Source organism: Triturus cristatus, chromosome 3_1, assembly GCF_964204655.1.
Source record: "Triturus cristatus chromosome 3_1, aTriCri1.1, whole genome shotgun sequence".
NCBI lineage: Eukaryota > Metazoa > Chordata > Amphibia > Caudata > Salamandridae > Triturus > Triturus cristatus.
This window is the reverse complement of record NC_140583.1, coordinates 114,128,313-114,152,632: the sequence shown is the minus strand read 5'-3', so window position 1 is coordinate 114,152,632 and position 24,320 is coordinate 114,128,313. Positions and strand designations below refer to the sequence as shown.

Below are 24,320 nucleotides of genomic sequence, written 5' to 3'. Positions count from 1 at the left end.
CCTCTTTCACCTCCTTCCTATCACTACGCGCCACCAGCAAGCGAGGAAAGTCACCTTTAGTACGTTCTCCCTTCCTCTCACTAAGTCTGTGTTCCACCTTGACTACTAGATCAATGAACGAAGGACAGTCTTCAGGTGGGTCCACGATTTGTGAGAGGATATCCTTCAAGTCGTCTCGGAGTCCTCTATAAAACAAGGAAGCCCGTTTTTCTTCGGGCCATTGAGTTTCGGCCACCAGCCGATGGAATGTAGTGATATAAGTCACCAGGTCTTTGGAGCCTTGTTTTCGCCCTAATAGCTCATTATCGCTTGCCTGCATATAGGCATGCCGAGCGAAAAGGCTTTTCATACGATCCTTGAAACGGGCCAAATCATACAGGATGGGGTCGTCATTTTCAATTAGCGGAACTGCCCATAAGGCAGCATTGCCAGATAAATATGATATGATGAACACCACTTTTGCAGCATCGTCCAGGAAAGATGCAGAGCGGCATAGAAACTGCAAATGGCATTGGTTCATGAACATGGCGTATTTCTGACTTTCTCCAGAGAACCTCTCGGGCATAGCCAGGGGAGTTTGAGGAAGAGTAAGGACCGTGACGTTCACCGGCGCCGGAGGAACCCCTGCGGAGGGGTCTGCCACAAGAGAAGGCATTTGAAACCGGGCCGGCTGAATATACGTCTTTTTTTGCTTAACTGAACTGTCTGGGGTACTGGTATTGGGCATTGTTTGGTCTTTTAGAGTGTTCAGTTCTAGGTGTAGACGTATATTCTCATTTTTTACGGATTGGAGCTCTTGTTGTAAGTTGTTGACTACAACTGCCAACTCAGACATAGTGACAACATGGTTAGGGTCAGCCATGGCCCCAGCCATAAATGTCTCATCCTTATCCATCTTCGCTCGAGGGTTTATGAAAAAACGTGGGCTTGACAATCTGTCAGGGCACGATTTCCAGACAAAGGATACCAAACCTCAGGAGCGAAGAATATTCTCCACTCTCCCCTCAGGGCACGACCAGACTCGAAAAGAATCCCGACAACTGATCAACTGCCCCACGGGGAGGTAAGAGACAGCGTAGGACCACCAGGCTTAGAGGAGGAACGGTAGAGATGCAAGGATGTCAGGAGTGAGGTTTCCCTACAGAGAGAGAGAGAGGAAACAGCAGGTAAGTGAAGGGATATTTCAGGAAACACTTGTGTACCTTCCCCCCCTCCCGCCAGTTATCTCTCTACTCCTATATTAGCTACCCTTCCCAGGATGTGTGCTCTCTCAGACTCACCAGGGTGTTGTGCTGCAAGTGGTGCCTTCGCATAAGCAGGAGACTGGATTGTACTCAAGGACGAATTATCCCCGACGTAAATGGCAGCAGATCTTGAGCGGGTGTACGCTCTATCCGGCGTAGTCACAGGTGGCACCAAGGTTCTCCTTGTGAGTCTTTCACGCCTTGGGAAGTGCACACCAGGCACTCGACCTTGACAGCGATTTAAATGTTTTCCACACAAGACGCACAGAAAGAAGGGTCCAGTAACGGCCTTGAAGGGAAAATGATGTCGTGTGCAGATAAGTCCGGCCCCCTCTGTGGTTCGTAGAAGGCGGGGGTTCTGAAATCCTAGAGCTGTCTTAAAGCGGCAAGACGGAGGCGGGAGGAAAAGGCTGACTGAAATTGGTGGGCGAGACACCTGAATGAGAGAATGCACGCTCCCGGACTCTGGAGAATTCAAATAGGTCACTCGCGGGGCCGCGGAGGAACGATAAAGTATGCAAAGGCCTCAGGGACGGGAAAGGTCGCAATAATAATTAGCAGGCAATGGAGAAAACAGGCTCAAAGCAGGAAGGCAGCAACGCGCTACCTGACAAACTTCAACTGCAGGCAAAGTTCCGACACACAGCTGAGGGAGGCGTGGTCCATCCAAAGGAGGGATTGTCAAGCACCTGCCTCACGTAGAGTGACGCTATATATCAGCCTCTCTAATCAGGTGATCTCTGCGAGCGCACACAACCTCCTCCCCCTTCCCACTGCCTTCTGGGTTATGTAGTGTTCTTACTAACCAGGGACCTGAACCGGGTTCTAAGGTGTACCAGGGGCCTGGACCGGGTTCTAAGGTGTACCAGGGGCCAGGGGCCTGGACCGGGTTCTAAGGTGTAACAGGCACAATTGGTGCTGCAGCCCTTAAGAGCCTTCTCTGGTCACAGTGCCCTGGGTACATGGGGTACAATTTCTCAGGGACCTACTTGAGGCCAGAGCTGTCAATTGGGTTTTGTTTTGGGGAAAGAACACAGGCCCTGGGGTCCTGATTGGCAGGGCCCCCAGAGCACATCAAGTTAAAGAGCATCAGTAGTCTGGCAACAAAAAAAAAAAGGAGGGGGGAGTTTACTTCAACAGAAACCCACTTTCTCACACCTGAGAGCTCGCCCGCTTGCAAGAGGTGTGTACTACCAGGGAGCCAGGGACTAGACTTCCTCAAATGTAGATTGGGTCAGTAGGGGACGCTTTGTACTTTGTATCCACCAGGGGAGTGATAATCCTGGATCTGACTGGGTCCTGAAAGATGTCAGGAACTGGACTTAGCATCCCTTAAACATAGGCAAATATTGCTTGGAGCAGTGGGTGGTGGAGTGGGTCTCAAAAAGGAAATCCTCTTCTATGGGATTGACATGCATATCGACCTTATGGTACAAGGCTGTCCTGGCTACCTGCAAAAGGTAAGATGTGGAGTCATGAAGACGGGATGGGTTGGCTGGATACAAGTCAGAATCAGTGTCCCCTGGAGGGTCTACATCTTATGAGTCCCAGGCATCACCATGTGGGGTGTATCTTGAGTATTCCCCCCTGATCCGGTCTTCCCCTGTATCTGAGTGCAGACATCCCTGAGGTGGATATGAGAGGGGGAAAAGCAAACAAAAGATGATGGACAGAGCGCTGAAACTTTTCAGACACTCACCCCCAGTCACAGATCTGGGATGAATCCATCATGGGTCTTAAGCTCACATCAGCCCAGTCTGCCAAATTAGGGTGAACAAAGCAAACACAAGGAACTGATGGATGGAGTGATGTACATTTTCAGAAACTCACCCCCAGTCACAGATCTGGGTTGAATCTATGATCGCTCTTTAGCTCACTTCGCCACCCAGTTCAGACCCAGCCATATGCAAATTAGTCTTGACCCTGTGCCTCATGGGAACAGTCCAGACCTAAAAGTTTCAGCGCTCTGTCCATCATCTCTTTGTGTTTGCTTTGTTCCCCTAAGTATGCAGGGTATTGCCAGACGTGGGTACCTTGCTCACTATACCCTTGTGTTAGTGAGTGCTGTCTAATAAATGGACATTTTATATATACACAGTGCATTTTCTTTTTACCTACACTACACAATCAGATCTGGTAAAACAAGCTGCTTAACACTCCTTCTGGAGAAGCCTGAATGCTGCTCTCCACAACTACCATTTAGAGAGCTTTATATGGTTGTCTAAGACCACTAAAACCACTGTAAGGGTTGTCTGGATTAGTGCAGGGTGCTTCACTTAAATAAGGGCGCACCATATACTAAGCTAGCCTCCTAGAGTAGCATATAGGGTTAATGTGCCGCCTGCAAAGTACAACATGTAGATCACAGATTTTGATTTTATGAAGATAGGTAAAAGGGTTACTACTTTTGACAGATGCTTTTGTTACTTCCACTTCATAAGTTGCAGTCTTAATATTGCACTATGAGCTATGAAACAGCATCAAGGAGCTGTATGCAAACTGCAAATCATGGGGTTAGATCCCTATTGTTTTTCTCAATCTGTTGTTATTCTAAATTTACAAAAAAGGGTTCCTTTAGGTAGTAATAACATCTTGTATGTATAGACAAACCCAATCACTGTGTTACGTTTTAAATCCTTTCTTTGTGGTTTTCTCGACCATCTTGACATTTACTGTCCTCAAGTATGGGCGAGATATGCCTGCTACACCATATAGCCCTCATTGTCTTTCCTGTACATTGATTTAAACTTGTATGATTTTGTGTGTTATGTAAAGCACTCCGACACCCAACACTGGGATGAGTAGCGCTGTAGAACAATTAAATAGAAAATTGTAGGACAGTGGGATCTGCTTTTATAGTTACCCCACTTTTTGCTTGGTGTCAGAATGTTTTGACTAGTCTGATGAGATACCTGCTAATCAGGAACCCAGCCACTGTGCTTCTGCTGTAAATGTACCATGGTAAGTACTTCTGTACATCCACAATTGGCTACTGGTGCACTCTTGTAAGTCTCTAGTATATGGTACTAAGGTTCCCAGGGCATAGGTACACCAGGGGTCTCTCATGGGCTGCAGCATGTATTGTGCCACCCACGAGGGACCATTCAAACTGTAACTACAGGCCTGCCATTGCAGCCTGAGTGAGGTGGTGCTTGCACCTCTCACGGCAGATATAGTTTTCTTATTGCTGAGGTCACTTCACTTAAAACCTATAAAGACACCTCTATGGCAGGCCTCTCAGTGCTGAAGGAAGGGTGCTTGGTTATACATGTGAGGGTGCCCCTGCATGAGTAGGGCACACCTACAAGCCCGTTCTCAATTCTCCAGGCTTTGTAAGTGGTGTCAGCCATTTTAATACATATAGCGGACTTCAGTCATTACGAGATGTCTATCTAGTGGCTGCCCCAAACCCGGTCATGTTTGATATCAAACATACTGGAATCACACCCAAACACCAATTACAGTGTTGGAAGTATGATACCATGTACTGGGGGAGGTCCTTTGGGGTACTCCCCTGTACTACCTGTAACAGCCTTTCAGGGTGTGACAGCAAGCTAGTGCTTCTGCCGACACATCACAATTCTGCCCTCCTGCTGCTGATCCAAGCTTGAGCAGAGGAGGATAGAACAATAGGTTTCCTGTCACAGGGAGGAGTGACCACTCCCAGATAGTGCTTAGTGTATTGGGCTGGTGTGGGGGGCGCGTGCCAGCGCCATTACACTGCTGTGAATGGCAGAGTTGGTGCTCTCCTAGCATACTCCAGTTTGAGCCAGTTCAGGGAGTCCTTGGATCCCGTACTGGCACAAAACTGGACAAAAGATATGTCTCTCTTGGTTCCCAGATTATGTGTGATCCACACTGTGCAACGTTGTATGCACATGTATGATAGAAACACTATGTAATGAACCATGAGGATTCATGGTGTCTATTGCATATATGGTATGTATTAATGCTCTTACTTAAGCACTGCGTCGTCTGCTCTTTCTTGGTATTAAGTGGTACTGTCATTGGCATATATATATTGTAGTATACCAGCAACGGAACCCTTCTCCGTCTGAGTGTTTTTGCATATGCAATCTAAGTGTGATCCGACCATTGGACTGTTGAAGTACTACAATGATTGTTGGTCCACACAGGCTTCTGTAGGGAGGTGACCAATGCGATAGAAGGAGACCCACTGTGGACTCTGTATACATAGCTATTACTGTCCCAGGTTCCTATGAGCATATATGGTTGTCCTTGTATCATAATACATACTGAACACATAGCAGACAAGGGGCAGGTGCTGCTGAACTGTGTCCTGGCTTTGGAAAATTACACTAGGACAAATTCAGCACTTTTCACTGGGTCCAAAATGGCTGCAAACGGGATCCCCCTCATTTCCTGCACTGTCTGTACCCATTAAAAAATCTTAACATCAGCTGCTCCCGCTACTGAACTGCGGCCGGACTGGTACTTGATCCCGAGCATCCACATGGAAATGGGTAAAGAGATTCCTTACACCCCAAACTGCACCATTTACTTCCCTTGCTCTAGGTGGTATCGTGAGGGTATTTGGGGGACTTTTGGATAATTGTTATTGGAAACCCAACAGCTCGGGCTTCAGCGCACTCTCCCGTTTGCAACTAGAGATTATACATGTAGAACACCAGCCATACCGTAGGGTCTCCTGCCCTGAATAAATAGGTCTGACACCTCTGTCTCAAAAACTGAGACTGTGTTTACAAGCACTGTAGTAGCGCAAGACCAGACGTGAAGGTAGCCGACAACTAATGAACCTCGCCCGCTAGGATAACAGGGGCCACAAATTTTAAAATCTTGTGGGATAACGCTATAAAAATGTTTGGGGATCGTATCTTATCCTTTAAGGCGCAAATATCTTTTAGCTTTGACTGTGTAATTGAATTTTTAGCAGTTCTTTCTAGTTACCGGTTACTAAATGTATTTTCCTTTTTGGAAGGTGTGACTGCAGTTAAATAAACCCAGTGGACTTTAAGTTGCATTTACTATACCTCTCCTAAGTCTGGCTATCTATAGAAGCTGAGACTGTAGATCCTACTACTCCTGATGAAGATTTGATTACTTAATGCTAATCCCTCAAGAGACTCCAGGCACATAGGGAGTAAGTTAGTTACCCAGCGGAAGTGGTCCTGGGTCGACTGCTGTGAATACCCCTGACCACCCACGGATTCTTCCTTCCCACCAACTACTCCAGGGTGGGCTTCAAAAAGAAGGATCCACCATGTTCATATTCAACAGAGGAAGCACAGTACTGGGGGCCATGTCTGCATGTCCGTCTTCTGCACACGCTTCAGGTCTCTCTCAAGGCTCTCGTGCTCCAACTCTGTTAAGGTCAGAGGGTTACATCACAAGCCAATCCTCCACCCATGTACAACTTCGGCAATCAACAACAAACCATAACTGCTGCAAGATATCGTTTTTATAAACAGGATTTTATTTGGCTTTTATACCCTTTGATCCATCATTCACTTCTTCTACAAGGGGCTGTATGATGCATGGACGTCAGGCATCATTGTTCAAGGAGAAATAAAAAGAATTGCACGCATTTAGATCCTAGTACAAATATGGCAGGTGTGGAGAAAAGGTACTTGTGAACAGAAAGGTGATTTCAGCGCTGTCAGTTTCCGTTACTACAGGGTAGCCTGGGATGTGAGTTTTTAGTGACAGAATATACAAACAAAAAGGTCAATATTGGTTTTCCTGTCCTTGCAGAAGTTGTCCTAGAAAGATTTATAAGTCCTCCAAAAACAGCTCGATGACGTTCACATTGTACTTGTAAGCGGATGACCACGTGATTCATCCATCACCAAGAGAATGCACCCAATCAGAGCAGTGTTTCTGCTTCCCTAAAAAAGCACATATTAACAGCAACCAGCAATTACATTGATCAGCCTTTATTACAAAAGCGTGTGCCTAGACTGGTGATGGAAGAACGAAATAAACACGTTGGGAAAGGCAAGGTCACTGGGTCTATGAAATGGGCACAGGCTGTTCCTGCAAGGTGCAAATGCGACACTTGGGGTTGTCTAGTTGAATAGGCTCGAATGCTAACTCAGCAACCATATTTCACAAGCCCTTTAAACATGTGATGGCCAATTATCAGCGCCCACAGAGAGTACAGGGCACACTTTCTGCATTGAAGGCCAAGTGCATTTTCAGTGCTTCCTTTCACATCAATTGTTGAGGCTTCCGATTACCCCTGGTGACCAGAATGAACACCACCCAGCTCGGGCTCAGAATGAATGGAGAGGATTTTATCATACAGAATAAAACAACATATCCTTCTGTTTCAGTAAGCAGTTCACAAAAGTAGTCTTAATCAGGGCAATGAGAACAGTCTTTATAATAAACTGTCTGATGGGGAAAGCAAAGGGTCCTTCTGCTGTGGTAGACATTGGCCAAAGTTTTCTTTTCATCTATTGCCATGAGGTCTTTAGTTCACTTGCTGAGCACTCATCAGAGGCATCCCTCGGTTGGGTCTTGGGGGGCCACCACGCCCTGCAAAATAAAACATATGCCTTAGATGAATTTCTTGTTATTGAAGAATAAGCCTGCATCTGTCTTTGGGGGCAATGTTTGTTGTGTACAATTCTTAATGCGTCTCACGTGTGCTAAATGAACCAGGCAGCACATCAAGGATACTTCCGACACAATTAAAGTTGTAGGCATAGTTCAAAACATTTTCATAAATACGTTTCACATTTATAAATGAATTACTATTTTTTTCTACAAATAAGTCATATGTATTATTGCTATTTATAAATATGTGTAGGTAAATGTAATATCAGATATAACAGGCAGGTACAACTGAACTGACAGAGGACTGAGGTATTGCAAACCAGAGAAAGTAGACATCTTTCAGCTTCTCTTTGTGCACATGGGTAGTCTTCCTCTGATACTTTGGCTGAACATGAACTGTCCGTGCTACTGTTTTGTAACAATGAAGGTGATGGAGCAGGTAAAGCAACATTCTGTATACCTCCTCTATTTTTGCATGAAATATTAATTACGTAATCATTCTAAATATTAACTTGTACTAATTGTGTGAAGTAGTATAAATAAACAACAATTGCACCTTAATAAACACGAGATACACATGGGACTAAAATGCTAATTGCATGGCAAATAATTAAATGATTAACTGTGGTACGCAAACTAACTTTAGGATGTGTTGAAATAGAGAATTGCATGATTCATGTTGCTTTTGTGATGGTTTGTGCTTCCAGTGCTGCAGAATGAAGAGTATTATTGCTTTAAATGTTCCTACAAGCTATGAAAATACTAATATATGTTGGAATTAGTGCGGGTTTAAACATAAGTATCTTCATTTCCATATCTTCATTTCCATATATTAATTACTGTTATGTGTGTTTTGCTTAAGTTGGCATTCGGGCCTACTAGTCCGCAGTACTTAAAATGGAGTGGCCACCGTCATGTGAGCGCGATGTCTACTGCGCAGACTCGGATGGCTCTGAAGATCTCTAAGCGACCTCCGACAAGAAACGAGATGTTCCTTGTCAAGAATAGGAACATGGAGGACTGCCAAAATAAGGACTAGTGTGAATGACCGAGGGGACAATGAAATGAAAGACCTGTACAAGAAAGCTTGTATGTTGTTACTTCGGAACTTTTGCCTGTGAAACTACCAAAAAGAATACAATTTAGAAATGTTCTGCCAGGTCTCATGGGAAACAGGCAAACCTGGGAAAATTCAAGAGACTTACAAAATTCAGAGGATTTAGCCAATCAGAACACTTTCTACCCCTAAATTGTTGCGCTTGTCCTAAAAGTAAGGAGGAAAAGAGTATAAAAGAAAGGGATTTAGAAGAGGGGGTGTCGGCTGCTGTTGGTGTGGTGGGTGATTTGCTGGGTTGTTGGTTCGATCGCCCAGTCATTTGGCCGATTTGTGGGGACTGAAGGAGATTTCCTGGATTTACCTGGGTTTTCTTTGATTATAAAAGGACGATTCCATCTGAAGGGATTTGATTTTTACTGTGGGTTGATGGGTTCTTCTGGAGGTGGTCGCCAATGTTCAAATTGAGGTAAATATAAACGTTATGTCAATTTATGTTAAAGATCAAAGATTGGAAATCGCTCAATAGAAATATGATTTGAACTGTAATTCTGAATATGCCAACACAGAATGAACTAATTAGATAAACTAAACTTTGATTAATAAGAAATGAGTTTGTGATTCTTTAATAAGGTATTGAAAGTTAACCGAAAGGTTCTGAAGTTTTAAATGTGTTTTAGCTGGTTCTAAATCACCATCAACCAGTTCAACTAATTGGTCCATTGACCAAGTGGTGGAGTGCCTTGATGTTAAAGTTAGGATTCTATAGGTACAGATGTATATAATGTAAAGGGATTTTTCCCGATAGGTAACAAGGAACCCCCCCCCCACCTGTCCAGCCCTCCTTTTCCTCCTGTGTGCAGACTAGAGTGAGACGGATGTCTGTTGGTGTTATGGGCCCCACCAATGAATGTATGTATGAATGAGCTAGTGTGGTGACGAGTCTGTGACATAGGGAGGATATGTAAATTTGCCCTTTTCCGCTGGAGCAAAGGAAACAGTGAAGTCACTTTTACTGAGATTTTGTTACTCTGGAAAGAAAGCTAGCTCCTCACATAGCTACAGTGATGATGAAAACACTAGCATTGTAGGAATAATCCAGTTTACATTAGGGTAAGGGCAGGGAACCAAGGTACAGTGGAACCTTCACTTTGGAATAACTGCATTGATGTAGCACAAAGGCCACCACAATCTCGGATGAAGGCTACTGATCAAGCTGCGCTTTTGGAAGTACATTTCCGTCCACAATGTCTGCACAAACAACATTGGAATGGATGGATGGATGGATGAATGACGTGCATTACTTTTGTAGGAGAGAATGAAAATTGATACAGTGTGCTTTAAAACTGTTCCTACGAAAATATTTGCAATGATAGTCATTCGTCACTGTTTCAGCCTGGAAGCGCAAGCGCACATGCTTGTAATGTGGACTAGCCAATGTGCTCCAATCACAAAGCAGGAACAGTAGAAGGTATACCTGTGTGCTGTAAATCCTGTAATAAGGTAGATGTGGGACTTCCAAGCAAGTTGGGCTGAGAAGGAATAGAACAGGACTTGGGTGTTAATGCCTGTTGGTTGGAGGAAGGGGTCCTCTCATGCGAGGAGGTTTGAGCAGAGTTATAAAAACTGGCATATGGACAAGGAGAAAACTAGAGACCAGACAGTTTTATATAGGTGTTATTCCTATTTCTCATATAAAAACCTGGAAAAAAAAAACCAAAAATGCTGCTGCATGATTCTCAGGACTCCTAAAAGTCTGTAATCCAAACATTTGCTGCACATGCCCACATGTGATTTGGAAAGGAATTTTCTGTCAATGAAAAGAAGACAACCCACAAGGTATAGCCCATGGCAGGCTCCCAGGCAAAGTTTGAGACAGTAAATGGAAAGTCACTCAGCCAGTTGCGAGAGAACAGGAACACAGAGGCCCGGCACAATATTCATCATTGGCTGCCTATTTTACTTCTAATGCTACCGGCAGTGTTACTACAGTTATGAGAGCGGACGGTACTACCACAAATAATGGCTACGAGACCCCAGTCGGTTCCTCGTACCGCGTAGGAACCTTATAGTAAGTAGTAGTAGTGTTAGCAACAGCATCAGGGATTTGGACTCAGCCCTAACTTTTGAGATCTCTTCCTCGGTGCTTTTGAATAGTAAGCTAAACACGGATTTATTTAATGTATTTTCTTTACGTTTCTTTACAACTTAAACTCTTTCTTCACCTAATGTTCCATCAGCTCTACCACCTCTGGTGTTTACAAACGTATCTTCAACTTTGTCTTTTTACTCCCAGGTCTGTCCCTTGCCTTCAGCCTCTCAGTTCTAGGCACAGCATTCTGTTACTCACAATGTCCTCTGTCTCTCACAGGGGTGAGCCTCGTCTCTGCTCCTGGACGGCCTGTTCCGTTCACAGATCCACCTCTGGAATTTGGCCTCTCTCGGTTACAGGCATCTCGATAGCCTTTGACTTCTTAAAGTTACCCCTTGGTTTCTCTCAGTGATAGACCTCTCCTAGGTCAGACCGAGGCAGAAAATAGACCCAGGCACCAAAATAAAAGTGCCCCCATTAGCCAATCAGATAGCAAAAAAGGGTCCCAAATATGTAAATAGGGCAGTTTCGAACTGTAAAGACATGTATGTGTGTTTCTGTTGTTTCAGGAAATGTTTGTGGTAATATCAAAAGTGAAAACCGGACCACAGAAAAAGGTCCCAAAAACCATCCGGCACGCTGACCTACCAGACCAGCCCCTCAGACACTGCCGGATTGCCCTATACCCCAGTCCGACCCGCACCTCTTCCATGGCTCGCAGAACATGGTCAGTGCAGTAAGCCAGAGTCAGGCCCTGGCCCACTTCTCCCTACATTGTTCCCTATTATATAAGCCTGGATTGTATGTATTACAGCACCTTTATCCAACGCTTAGCAAAAAAAAAGATACAGCAGTATAAAAAAACTTTCAGATCAATAGAAACCAACATATGATTATGAAATGCAATGACGTGGTCTTTCTAGCGTCTTCAATCATGAGCAGAGTTGGTGCAGATCAATATAAGCAAAGGGATGAATCTAAAATGTAATATTAAGAAGAGCTACAAAGCAGAAAGAGCGCAAACGACACTGAGCAGTATCAATGGTTCTGCACCCTGAATCCTCCATGTGCCCTTACTGTGTTGGAAAGCACTGGTGGTGCCCTGTGCCACAATGTTTGTTGCCCCCCCCCCGCGCACCCAATGACCACCTCTGCCATGGATTTTCTCACTAGCACCCTTTAGAAGTGCCCCTAAGTCTCCATAACTACCGTCTCTCAGATTCATTTAGTTTTATAGCACCACTCATACCAGTGTTAGGTGTCAGAGCACTTTACATCACACACACATTGCACTGTGACAATCATATGAGCGTAAATCAGTGTATAAGAAATGTTACAACAGACAGGACTACAAGGTCACATGTCCACGATACTGGTAGGCAAAATAGTTTAAGAGTCCTTATTCTGGAAAAGCACAAATTCAGGATATAAAACGTAACACCATTGTCATGGGTTCTTTCTTCAATAATTGTTTTCTACCCAAATGAACCCTTTTGGCAAGATTAGGATAGTGAAAGACTGAGGAAAAAAAAACATGTAGCTCTAAAATATGCAGATTGCATGTAGCTCTTTGATGACAGTTAATAGCTAAATGTCATATGTAAGGATTTGAGCTTATAAACTACAAGTAAGAAAAGGATCTCTCTTGCAGAAGCAGTAATTCACTGACCCATTTACATTATATGCACATTGTGATCTGCACGGTAATGTTATTAGCAGCAGGCATTTTAACCCTGGGCACTACTTGACAATGAGTCAAAACGTTCACTAGACAAACCGCCTGTCTCTTTCCAGGAAGACGATTAATCACTGGAGTTAGCTTAATATTTTAATTGATGCCAGGAACACGGCCGCAGGTGTTTTAAAAATGTTAAAAAACTCGCAAAAAATGACGCCCTCACCCCAAGTCGGTGCCACCAATCGCACCGCCCTAGAGCCGGCTCTGATGGAAAGCCAGCTCCAGCCTTCCTGGTGCTCCAGAGCAGGGTTGTCACTGGAGCGGCCGGCCTATGACGAGGTCTTGGGAGTTGAAAGTCTGCACTAGGCTATTGTGACCACTAAACCCGCACCTTCTACACCCTGTGTAGTGTCCTACCTGAAATCCTTAATTCCCAGCCACTACATACACATTGATTGGCCAGTCAATCAGGGTTCTGGGCTCGAGACAAAGACCACCTCTCTCCAGACTCAAGAAAACCTTGGTTCTTGGTATGTTACATCTGGAGACAGGAGGACACACTGTGGACCAAAGTCCACTACATCCTATGCTCCCCAGCTACAAACTCACATTGGCATCAGATTCTATTCCTTCCAGTTTGAAGATGCTAGTTTATGAAAATGACATCTTTCAATTATCCCAACTCGTGGCTTCTAACACCTACGCTATCCATGCTCTACATGGCACCATCAGTATCTAATATTGAGAAATGGCTGATTTTCATCAATATGCAGAGTCCCCTCCCCCAACTCCATCCTACGGTGTCGTTCCTGGGCAACATCCAGAGATTAATCACTGCCTTCATTGCAGTTTTTCACCGGATAGTGGCTTTCGCCCCTAATCCCGACCCAACTAAAACAGAGTTTTCCATCTTTTAGTCTGGACATTCCCTCCGCTGGTGTAAAAGCCTGGCTTAAGAACCTCTGCCCTAGTAATCTCAGTCAAAATCTTAGGCCTTCTTTGTAGGGGGAAGACTACACAAGACAAAGATTAAGAAAGAAAGTGTTAAAAGCTTGTTAACTGTGTTATCTTTTCTCAGAAGAAAAATCTGTCACTTAGACTGCAGACTCTATCTTCTCGTGCAAGTTTTTGTCCCCTTCTCAGTTAATTAAGACAATGTCTCTTTTACCAGGCTGTCCAAAACCAAATTAATTGGCCTTCAAGACAGTACTGTGTAATTAAAAAGGGATTTATAATGGTCACCTTTTACTGCATATCTTTCCAAGCATGTACCCTGATTGTTTCTGTTTTCCTTTAAAGTACCTTCTTCTTTCCCTACCATCTGTCTACTTTTTATTCTTGCAGATGTTATAAATATTGTTTTGATATTCTTCCTTTTTGTTACTCCCTATCTCTCCTACCCGCTTTCTTTTTCTTTTGATTTCTCTCTTCTTTCTTCTTCTCTTTCCTATTAAAATTTAAAAAGCTCTTTTCTCTTAGTATAGTTTTATCTCCCAGTTATGGGACTCATTTTGATAATATTAAAATGTAATACTGCTGTTTTTTTTCATTGTGAATTATTTATTCTGTAATGATGTTTTACTTAGTTTACAATTTGCAATAAAGCTCTTTAAACTAAAAATAAGAAAAAAACAAAACACTACTGTTTCTGCATTTTGCCTTGTAACAGAAATAAAGACAGGCTCACTCTAATGCCTCCTTCTTAAGGTCCGCATCGCCTTCAAGATGTACTGCAAACCAGAAACTTTCTACACAAACAGATATGTCTGCCTGATAAAAGAAGCAGTTATTTGCAACACACCTAATGTATGAATATACTCTCTCTTATCCGAACTCATCCCCAATTTTAACATCTTGCTAGAAGTTCGACTGTAGCTATTTTCAGACGCCTCCATTGCACACGTGGCTAGATGAGTCCTCTTAAAATATCTTTAATAAATAAAGGCATTAAGACCACACGCTCTCCTTGGGTACTTAAAGATTCTGCTTTTGCCCAAGGACAGAAGATATGAGAACCAGGACTTTTCTGGCCCATGCAGGGACAGCCAATGTCCTGAAACAGCACCTTCTTAGCCTTACATCGTGAACAATACGCAGAGGGAACAAGGTACCGATAAGGAAGCCCTGGTGCTTGTCAAAAATATGGTCCCGTGGAGTTGTGACGATGCAAAAAAAATTGGGGGGGGGGGGGGTCACTCCCCACTCTTTTTCTCTAAACACAACTGAACGCCACTCCCCCTTACATTAATGATGATGTCAAACATGCAGCGCATGGAGCCCTCCCCCGCGCCATTCTACCCTGATACTTTCTTGATATTCACGGATCCCCCCAACCACTTCAGAGCTCTATTTCTCTGGACTTCGGTGGACTCCAGGTGGGCTCTGAATAACTCCTTCAAGGTAGTGCGCGGCTGAATATGTTAGCACAATACTACTTCCATGCACAGACGGCTCACGTGAGATTACCTGTACATTCTTACCCAGACGTTTTGTCGCATTACCTCTGTCACAGACAGCAGCAGCACGCCGAGAATGACTAGACTCCGTGAGAGCCACAATGTACTGCATTGAATTTCTCTCCACGTGACAAAAGCGACTGGTGGGCGGTGCCCTTATAACAGAGCTGCCATTGGATGATCTGAATGGAGGCGTGGTTCTAATGAGCCATTCAGCTTTCCTACCTCCCCTTATCAAGGGTTCATGGCGGCTACTTCTCCTGTCCTTTGTGTGCTCCGGGCACTAATCCAACTAGACCAGATGGGCTGTTGCTTTCTAGCTAGGTCGGAATGAACTGCAATCCAGGTGGTTGCCGGTGGCTCACGCTTTTGCTAGCCACCCACACATGACTTTTGTTGTTTTAGTTCATGCAGTATGTGGTCTGTGGCTTGGAAACCATGTCTGATTTGCTTCTACAGACCAGTCCCAGGCACCATAGTGCCAGGTTAGGGCAGAAGAATATTACATACGGCTCCTGCAGGGTCAACGTTTGCTAATTAACATTGCCTAAGCTCTTCATCTGGGCTTCGGCACAGCTCTGTGCACCAACCCAAGATCTTGTTAACTTTTCCCTGAAGCCGGGCACGACTGAGGACTCTAGATAAAGACCTGTTGCTGGGTCTAACCTGGGATGGGTGTGTGTGAGAGACAGCAGTTTTGAACACTGATGCTGAACTATTAAGATGTGTTGTTTAGTGCTGAACCTTCTTGTTTAAAGACAACAGATACATGATTAAGGAGGAGAAAGAGGTGACCAGTTACCTCTATGCAGGCTGTCTGAAAAAGTGAGCCAAACTGGTGATAACCAAAGGAAGGACATTTTATGTTAGTGGTAGTACCACGCAAAATGTACTTTGGATTCCAGCCCAATATCAGCATGTGTTATCTCTGGGAACATCGTCAACACCCCCCCACCATCCCCCCACACTTTCCAAATGGTCTCTTCCCAATGTTTGTCTTTTTCCATGCCACCAACTGAAGTACGCCCGGTAGCACGTACACTAGAGTCTTGGGGTAACTAGGCCTCCAAATTCAACAAGAACCACCTTGGCAGAGTGGGTACCCTGGTTCATTCTGTGGATTTGGGTGCTTTTATTTTTGGGATTGGTAGTGTAGATTATCTGTCACCTGGACTCAAACCCAAGGAGCTGTGCAGCCTGTCAGGTCCAGCGACGCAACAAGACAAAGGGTCACAGCGAACAGGTGCATTGTAACGTCCTGTCTCATACATTTGCTCACCTGACACACAATTGTTAACCAGGGATGTCAAGTGTAGGGTTAAGAGAGCCCAAACGAAGCCAGATTTTCAGGGTGACCACGGAGTACTTACATGAGCCTCTTAGATTATAATTGTATGTAAAATGATCTGTTGATATCCAGAAAACCTGCATAGATGCGTCTCTCCTCGACCTACACTGGACACCTCTGTTATAAACAAAACAATAAAAAAGGCTTGAGGCCGAAGAGGCGCCAGCTTTAACCAAAGATGCCTGAATCTGTTTTCGGATGATAACACTGACCCTAAAGCTTTGCTTACATTATGGGCATTATACCACACCATGTAAGTGTTCTCGTAGTAGAGAATGGTTATGCTCTCGGTCCGAGATGGGCTAGAACGTCTGGTGTTTTTATGAGTGTTCATAATTTTGATTGTTCTGCTTTCCTAGGTGCCACTAAAAGACCTACTCTCAGGGCTTTAAGTGGATTGAAAAAACTGAGGGGTCTCCCAAAGGGGCGTGGCTGATGTAATTCGAGCATGGCTTAAAACAGTAAACTAAAAATCTGTGCTTAGGATTCAAGATGGCCGCCCGTGCCGCGTCGGAGATGCCGGTCTGTTTTTCAGCGGTTTACACCCGCTTTAGAGCATGAAAATTGGATGCTTCTGCTGCAGAACACCTGCTGGTCCCAGGACTGTCCCTCAATTTTTTGTTGGAACGTGTGGCTCTGTGAGACGATGTGGGACCTCTACTGTCAGTTTCCAGCCGCCATTTTAAATTTCTTGCCGACTGATTTTTTTTTTCTCCAATATCAGATACTTCTTCAGGTACTTATTTTTTAATTTATTCATCCTTAATCTCAAGGTTGACTAGGATTTTTTCTCAATACTTTAGGTCTTCTCCATTTGCATTGAAAGACTTATTTCATCTATATTTATTGTCTTTATTGGAGGAACTGTAATTACTGGATAGAATTTATTGGCTTTTTACCCTCAGTCTGACTTGTGCGTTTTTTCTGATAAATGGGCAGAAGTAAACTACTGTACTCAAACAAGAGACTTACTCCTGGATTACTTGTGTCGGAGTCTTCTTCCTATGAGCCCCCTGTGGATTGCTTGCATATTCCTGTTAATATGGCACAGTCTAGCTCTTCTAATGTAGTTTCTTCACCCATTGCTACATCCAAACTACAGTCGCCTTCTTCTGCAAAAAAAAAAAAGGCTCAAGCAGGAACCTCCTTCTCCACTGAAGACTGTCCTACCTGTATCTTCGGACAGTGTCTTGGCGGAAATAAGGGCTTTGAGACCATTTGTAGAGGAAACAAATACTTGTCTACAGGTTCTGGACACTAAATAGTTTTCTCTTGATTCCAGAATATCCGTAGTGGAACAACATGTTGGTGATATACAGGACGTCTCTGCAAGAATTCCATCTTTGGAGAAGGCTGTTCTGCTCTTGAGAAAATCTGCTGAGGACCGTGCAAACAGGAACAGACGCAATAACTTTAATTCATATGGTCTTTCTGAGGGCATTAAGGGAGGAGACCCTGTGTTCTTCACTTCATTTCTCCCAAAACTTCTAGACCTACTTGCATCAACGTATTTGATGATCCAAAGGGCGCACAGGCTGGGACCATGCCTATCTTCCTCATCTATGTATGCCTTTAAAGCCCCCTGGTGTGATCCTTTATTTTTATTTTTTTTTATTTACTGACTTTCTACAAGTTCTAAATGCAGCCAAGCTTAAGAAACAGCAATCTTGGTCTGGAGCTAGATTGTTTCTGTCCTAGGACATTTCCACAGAAACTGCCATGCAACAAAATAAATTACTTGAGCTTCGACCAGCCCTGCGTACCTTAGGTGCACATTATGGCTTATTCCATCCCTGCTTGTTCAATGTGACTTTCTAGAACCTTACGTTTACTTTTGAAGAACCGACGGACCTTCGGAAATTCATCCATTCACACAATACAACTTCCATGGAGACTGCTGGTCATTCCTTTACTACTTAACGTTTTATCTGACAATCATTGCTAATTTTCTACTAATCATTACTTTTACTTCCTTTGCAGGTTATCTGATGGATCACTCTTAGTAAACCATCTATTTTTCTTCTAATATTATTACGGACCATCTGATTTACTTCATACTTCAGTCTTCTGCTTGTGTGGCTTTCCGATGTGGTGTGTTTTCCTCCATTCGCCGTGCCGTCTTTAGTGTCTGTTGCCAGTCATTGTTCTTTTTGTATTCCTCAAAAGGTATGTATCGCAGTTGTCAGTTCCCTTTTGACATGTACTGTCCTCTCTCATTGTCTTTTTCTCCTTCTCTCTCTTTCCCACTCTCCTTTTCTGACTTGTTTCTTAATGTTTTCAATATATCTCTTCTTCTCAACCTTCCTTTCTCTACTAGTCTTTTTGTATTCCTTTACTGCTGTTGATCATGTTGCTTTATGTATAGTGTTATTTTCTTACATTCAGAGTTGTTTCCTGTAATTTAAAATGTTTTATTAACCCTCTAAAGAGGCAAATAATTATTTCACACTTAGCCTCCTAAAATCCAGATTTAGTTTTATTACAAAAAACTAATTTGATAGAGAATGAGGCTCTCAAGCTTAAACAAAATTGGGTTGGTTCAGTTCTAGTTTCCCCTACAAACACGAAGAATGGTGTAATTATTTTAGGTCATAAAAAATTGAAATGCTCTGTTATTTCTCAAGACGTAGACTCGGAGGGTAGATGGTTATTGGTTAAACTACTTATTAATATGTCTTTAACCGAATTTAATGTATATGGTCCGACTCAACCGGATTGTATTTTCTGGCCTACTATTACAAATAAGGGTTTCCAACACAAAGATTATTTTTTTTATACTTGGAGGTGATTGTAACCAGGTTATGGACCCCTTTATTGATCGCAAGTCCCAAGTGCACTTTCTTCTTCACAAAACTCATAAAAAATCCATAATACCCTCACACAGACACATCTTGTAGATGCCTGGAGACTATGTAACCCAGATCTAACAGAATTTTCCTTTTTCTCTCCCTCCCATAGTTCCCTGAGCCGATTAGACTACAATTTCCTTTCTAAGTTCTTGGCCCAAAATTTAATTTCTTCTACGATTGAACCCATTGTGATTTCAGATCATGCACCAGTAGTTGTTGATTCTGATCTGCTCAATTCTGAGCCCAAATCTTCTAATTGGAGATTTAACAACTTTCTTCTACAGGATTCAGTTTTTCCTTCCTCCTTCATTTACTAAACTGAAGAATTCTTTTCTTTAGATGAGAATCCTTCTACTTCCCCTGGATTAGTGTGGGATACTTTTAAGGCCACAGCTCGTGGCTTTATTATTGATTTTGTATCCGGGAAAAAGAAACAGTCCCTTAATCAACATAAAAACCTGTTAGCTATCATTAAACACTTAGAACACCAATTTTATACTGCGTCATTGGAGTCCACTTTGCAGAAGCTTGTCTGCACAAAGCTAGATTTTAACAAATTATCTACTGATAATGCCTCCTTTATAATCCTTCGAAGCAGTGCCCGTTATTATGGTGGACAAAACAGAGGTTTTGATAGCTAATTATCTCAAATCCATGAAGGAAAGGGTATTGATAGACTCCATCTAATCATCAGATAGAAAGCATCTCTTCAAAGATCAGGACATTGTAGATGAATTTACGAATTTCTATAAAAAATTATATACTCCAGAAATCCCCACATCTGTCCCTCTTATGGATACCTACCTTAGTAACATTCCCCCAACTTCTTCTGTAGATCTTGATTTCGCTTCCCTGGATTCTGATCTATTGATCCAGGAGATCTCTGGTTCCCTAAGGAAAAATAAATCCCCTGGTCCTAATGGATTTACAGTAGAATTCTACTTGCATTTTTCAAATCTTTTGCTCCCAAAAAAGTTTTAAGTTTTCCTATACTTTTGCACTACCGGCAAGGCGAGTGGTATTTTCCTAGTGACCACTATAAGCAGAGATCCTAAGCTTTGCAAGAATTATCACCCTATTTCCCTTGTGAATGTAGACTATCAAATGTTCGCTAAACTACTGGCATTATGTCTTGAACCTCTTTTACTAAATTTAATTGGTCCGGAGCAGTGTGGTTTTGTGAAGGGCAGATTAACTTCCGATAATTCTTGGTTATTTTTTTAACGTTTTAAATAAAGCCTCTACTCTTTCTCATTCTTTAACTGCGGTGTCTATTGATGCGGAGAAAGCTTTCGATATGGTAGACTGGTATTTTTTATTCAAAGCACTTCGTTGGCATGGCTTTGGTCCTAAATTAATTTCCCTTATCTCTTTACTTTACACAACACGTAGAGCTTCTGTTATAGTTAATGGACTTATTTCACAACTTTTTTCACTTCAACATAGTGTCCAGCAAGGTTGCCCCTATCTCCTCTTCTATACATCTTATCTCTTGAATCCTTCGTATCTCATATCTGCCATAATACTTCTATCTCTGGGTTTCTTTATGGTGATCATCACTTGAAGCTATCTGCTTATGCAGATGATATGTTACTTTTCATATCAAACCCAGAATCTTCTATCCCTACATTATTACAAGAATTCTCAGATTTTTCTGTAATTTCAGGCTATAAAATGAACTCTTACAAGACAGAAATTGTTCCCATTACCAAATTTTGCCTCAAGCAACATTTTGACTTGACAGGATTTCGTTGCAATAGCTCTACAATCAAATACTTCGGTATATGGTTTACTAATTCTATATTGGATTCGGTCAAAATAAATATGAAGGAGGGTCTTGATCGTATCTCCAAACTTCTTTCCTCATCTTGTGGTGAATTTTTTATGGTTTCAAATAACTGTTATTAACTTATACATACCTAACTATATACATGCCATTTATTGTAGTTTTTGGTAGACGGCATAACCCTCTATAAATCCAACTATATGTACATAGGAGCAGCAATGTTGACATGTTCTGATTTACAAATATATGTGGTGTAATATATAGTTATCCCCATATAAAAATGTATCTGCTTATATAAACAGGAGGCATAGCTCAAAGTACAATCGTTGTACTTGTATAATAGCAGCTCTTTTCCATACTGGGCGAAGTATATAGTAAGTCATGTCTGAGTATACTGTTGTGGTGTATTCTTGAGTTCTGAGTATAGTGGTCATGCTGCTTCAAGTATTGAAATGCTAATGGTCTTCTGGTTATGGAATGCTAAATGTTGTGGGAGTCAGGTGTTAAAAAGCTTTTGAGCTGAGAATGGCTAACCTCTGACTACAACTCAACACTTATTAATGGAGAAGCGCTCTTCCGACTAGCTTCTTTCCCCACCAAATGTCTGCCTTCAGTTTTTGTCAATATTCCCCTCACTTTCAAGAGTCATTTAAAGCGCCTGGAAATATGACAGAAGAAAGGTTTGTTCCTGGAAGCCTGGATTCCCACCATGCTGAAGTCATCCTGTGTTCCAATTCACTCTGACCAGTCAGTAGCTATTGGATTTAATGGAGTTATGTGTACTTTTAAATCACAGATCTCACTTAGGAGGCTGCCACAGCGTAAAGAGAACAATGGGTTCTTTGCCGCCTTTTCTGGGTACAATGTGAAGAGACACATTTTACGTTTCTTCCTGCTTTTTAGCACAAAGCTGGTGGTCCTAATATGAAGGGGAAGTATGTTGCAGTCTTCACGAGCCAGGTATGAGAAAGCGTGACTGGCAGCTCTGACTCTTTAGATGCGGGTAACAGTGGAGAGCAAGTGGTATGGAAACTAATGCAGTTGTTCAGGTAAGCAGAGCCTAAATTGTATAGGGCTTTGCAAGTACAAGTGAGTAATTTGCAGTCTGCACATTCGTGTATGGGGAGCCAGTGTAGGATTCTTAGCAGGGGGTGTCGGTAAGCGGAGGGAGGATTTGTGTGAGTAGTAGCTGATGTATTCTGTATGGTCTGGAGCACTTGGTGAGCTAGGTAAGTATTCATGCATAAAGGGCATTTCTGTAGTCTAGCTAGCTGGTGAAGAGTGCTTGGGTGATTGTACAGCAAGTGTACAAAGGAAGTGACCTGAGGATCTTGAGGTCAGACTTGCCACTGATAGATTGTTGGTGACCACGATTTCCTGGTTGCTGGCTTGGCTGAAAGGGCTTAGGGTGGGACCAAGTTCTGACGGCCACCAGACAGAGGACCATGGAGTTGCATCTTTACTGTAGAACACTACCTCCATCTTGTCAGAGTTGAGTTTGAGTCAGTTAGATTTCATCCATGTGGTGACTTCTGAAATGCAGTCAGTGGAATGTGCTTAGGTGTTGGTGCTGTCCTTGGATAGGAAGATAAGTTCTGTCCAATCGGCATATGAGATGATGTTGATTCCGAAGGTTTGCACAATGTTAGCGAAAAGTGCCATGTGGATGTTGAAGAGCAGGGGGCTCAGTAGAACAGCTTGGGGGCTTCAGATGTATAAGGTAGACTGACTTTCTGTGGGCGTTCTGTTAACTGATCAACTGAAGGGCTGTTGCACGAATTCCCGACTTGATTACTTCATTACCTTTTTCAACTATAGCGAGAACCAAAAAATAACTATTTTCCCATTGTTTTGCATAGCAGATTGGTGTTGGTTTGCTACTGTACCTCACCTGAAGTCTAATGTAAGACTACTCCTCTCCTACAAATTTCAATTGCCTTCTCAAAATCCAAAATACATTTGCCACCTTTAGTATAGGGTACCTGTACTGTAATTACAGCAGAGAAGAACAAGTTAATGAACCTACTGTACTGTCCTTTCTGGTACAGATTAGCTGCAGATTCCTCACCTTTTGAATATTCCTCAGGTATCAGAATGGATCTATAAGGTCTTCAGCAGTACTGCTGCGTGTCGGAAGGTGGGGCCTTGCAACTCCTCACCGACGCCATTCCGTTCCAAAAATGACGTGCAGGCCTATATAGGTGATACTCCTACACGCTGTCAGCTGCTTTCGACACTGTCCACACTCCCAGACGCGGAGCCTCAAAGCAAATCGGTAGACTGTATACAGATTACTAGAGTTGTGTTCTTATTAACGGAAAGAGTCTAATGACAGAACAGGGAGGAATCTGCAGCTAGATAGTCTCTATCAGAAAGAGTGTGTCCAAAGGCCCGTAACTTGTGCTGCTGATAGAAACTTCTAGCCACAGATTACCTATCCGGAGGAGAGTCTATAAATGGACTCAAACCAGAAAGTCCTGCATGATCTGAGCTCAAAATGCCCCTGTTGGTGAACCTGACGGTCCAGGCAATAGTGCTACATGAACGCGTGGAGGCATGCCCGTGAATCCGTCTGGCAAATGTCTAGGCGAGGCACTCCGCATGACAATGCAGGGGTGGCAGCTTTGACCCTGGTGAAATGGGCATGCAGCCCTTCTAGAGGCTGCTTTTTAGCCAATTGGTAGTAGATCTTAATTCAGAGTACGATCCAGTGGGAGATGGTTCTCTTACCTTTTTTTGCTGCAGAGAATCCATTAAAGAGATGATTGTCCACACAGTATTACCTGTGTTGAAACATAGAGATACTATGGGGTTCAAGTGATGGAGTTTCTCCTCGTCCTTAGACGAGTGAGTCTGAGCATAAAACTCTAGAAGGGAGATGGTTTGTCCGCCCTGGAACAGCGTCACAACTTTCGGCAGGAAGAATGCCAGAGTCTGCAGAACCAGGTTGTCCGGGAAGTAGGAAGTGTATAGTGGATGGACACAGAGTCTCTAGTTCATTCACATTCCGAATCCAGAGCGTTGAGAAACAGTCTTAATAGTAAGGAGCCATAGAGGACAGTGGGAAGCAGGTTGAACAGGGTGCACATCAGATAAGTGAGGACCAGATTGATATCTCATTGGCCAAAGCTACATGATTGTTTTTGTGGTGGGGTGAATATACCTGGCGGATTTGCACACTTTGCATTGTTTTAAATGGTGATTGTGTTTTTAACTTTGGTATTTAGAATTATCATTGAAAGTAAAGACCACACCACTATTTTTTACTTTTGG

At 43.1% G+C, this 24,320-nt stretch overlaps 1 protein-coding gene across 4 annotated transcripts in view; it reads right to left on the bottom strand.

The window, feature by feature from the left end:
- Positions 1–6,678: 6,678 nt before the first annotated feature.
- Positions 6,679–24,320, bottom strand: part of CAPRIN1 (cell cycle associated protein 1) — a 545,714-nt gene continuing 528,072 nt past the window's right edge. For all 4 annotated transcript variants that reach the window (XM_085643522.1, XM_085643525.1, XM_085643523.1 and 1 more), the window contains exon 18: positions 6,679–7,763. In XM_085643522.1, coding sequence (XP_085499648.1) covers positions 7,699–7,763 — 65 coding nt within the window. In that variant the 3' untranslated portion in view covers positions 6,679–7,698. The remainder of the gene's footprint in view (positions 7,764–24,320) is intronic.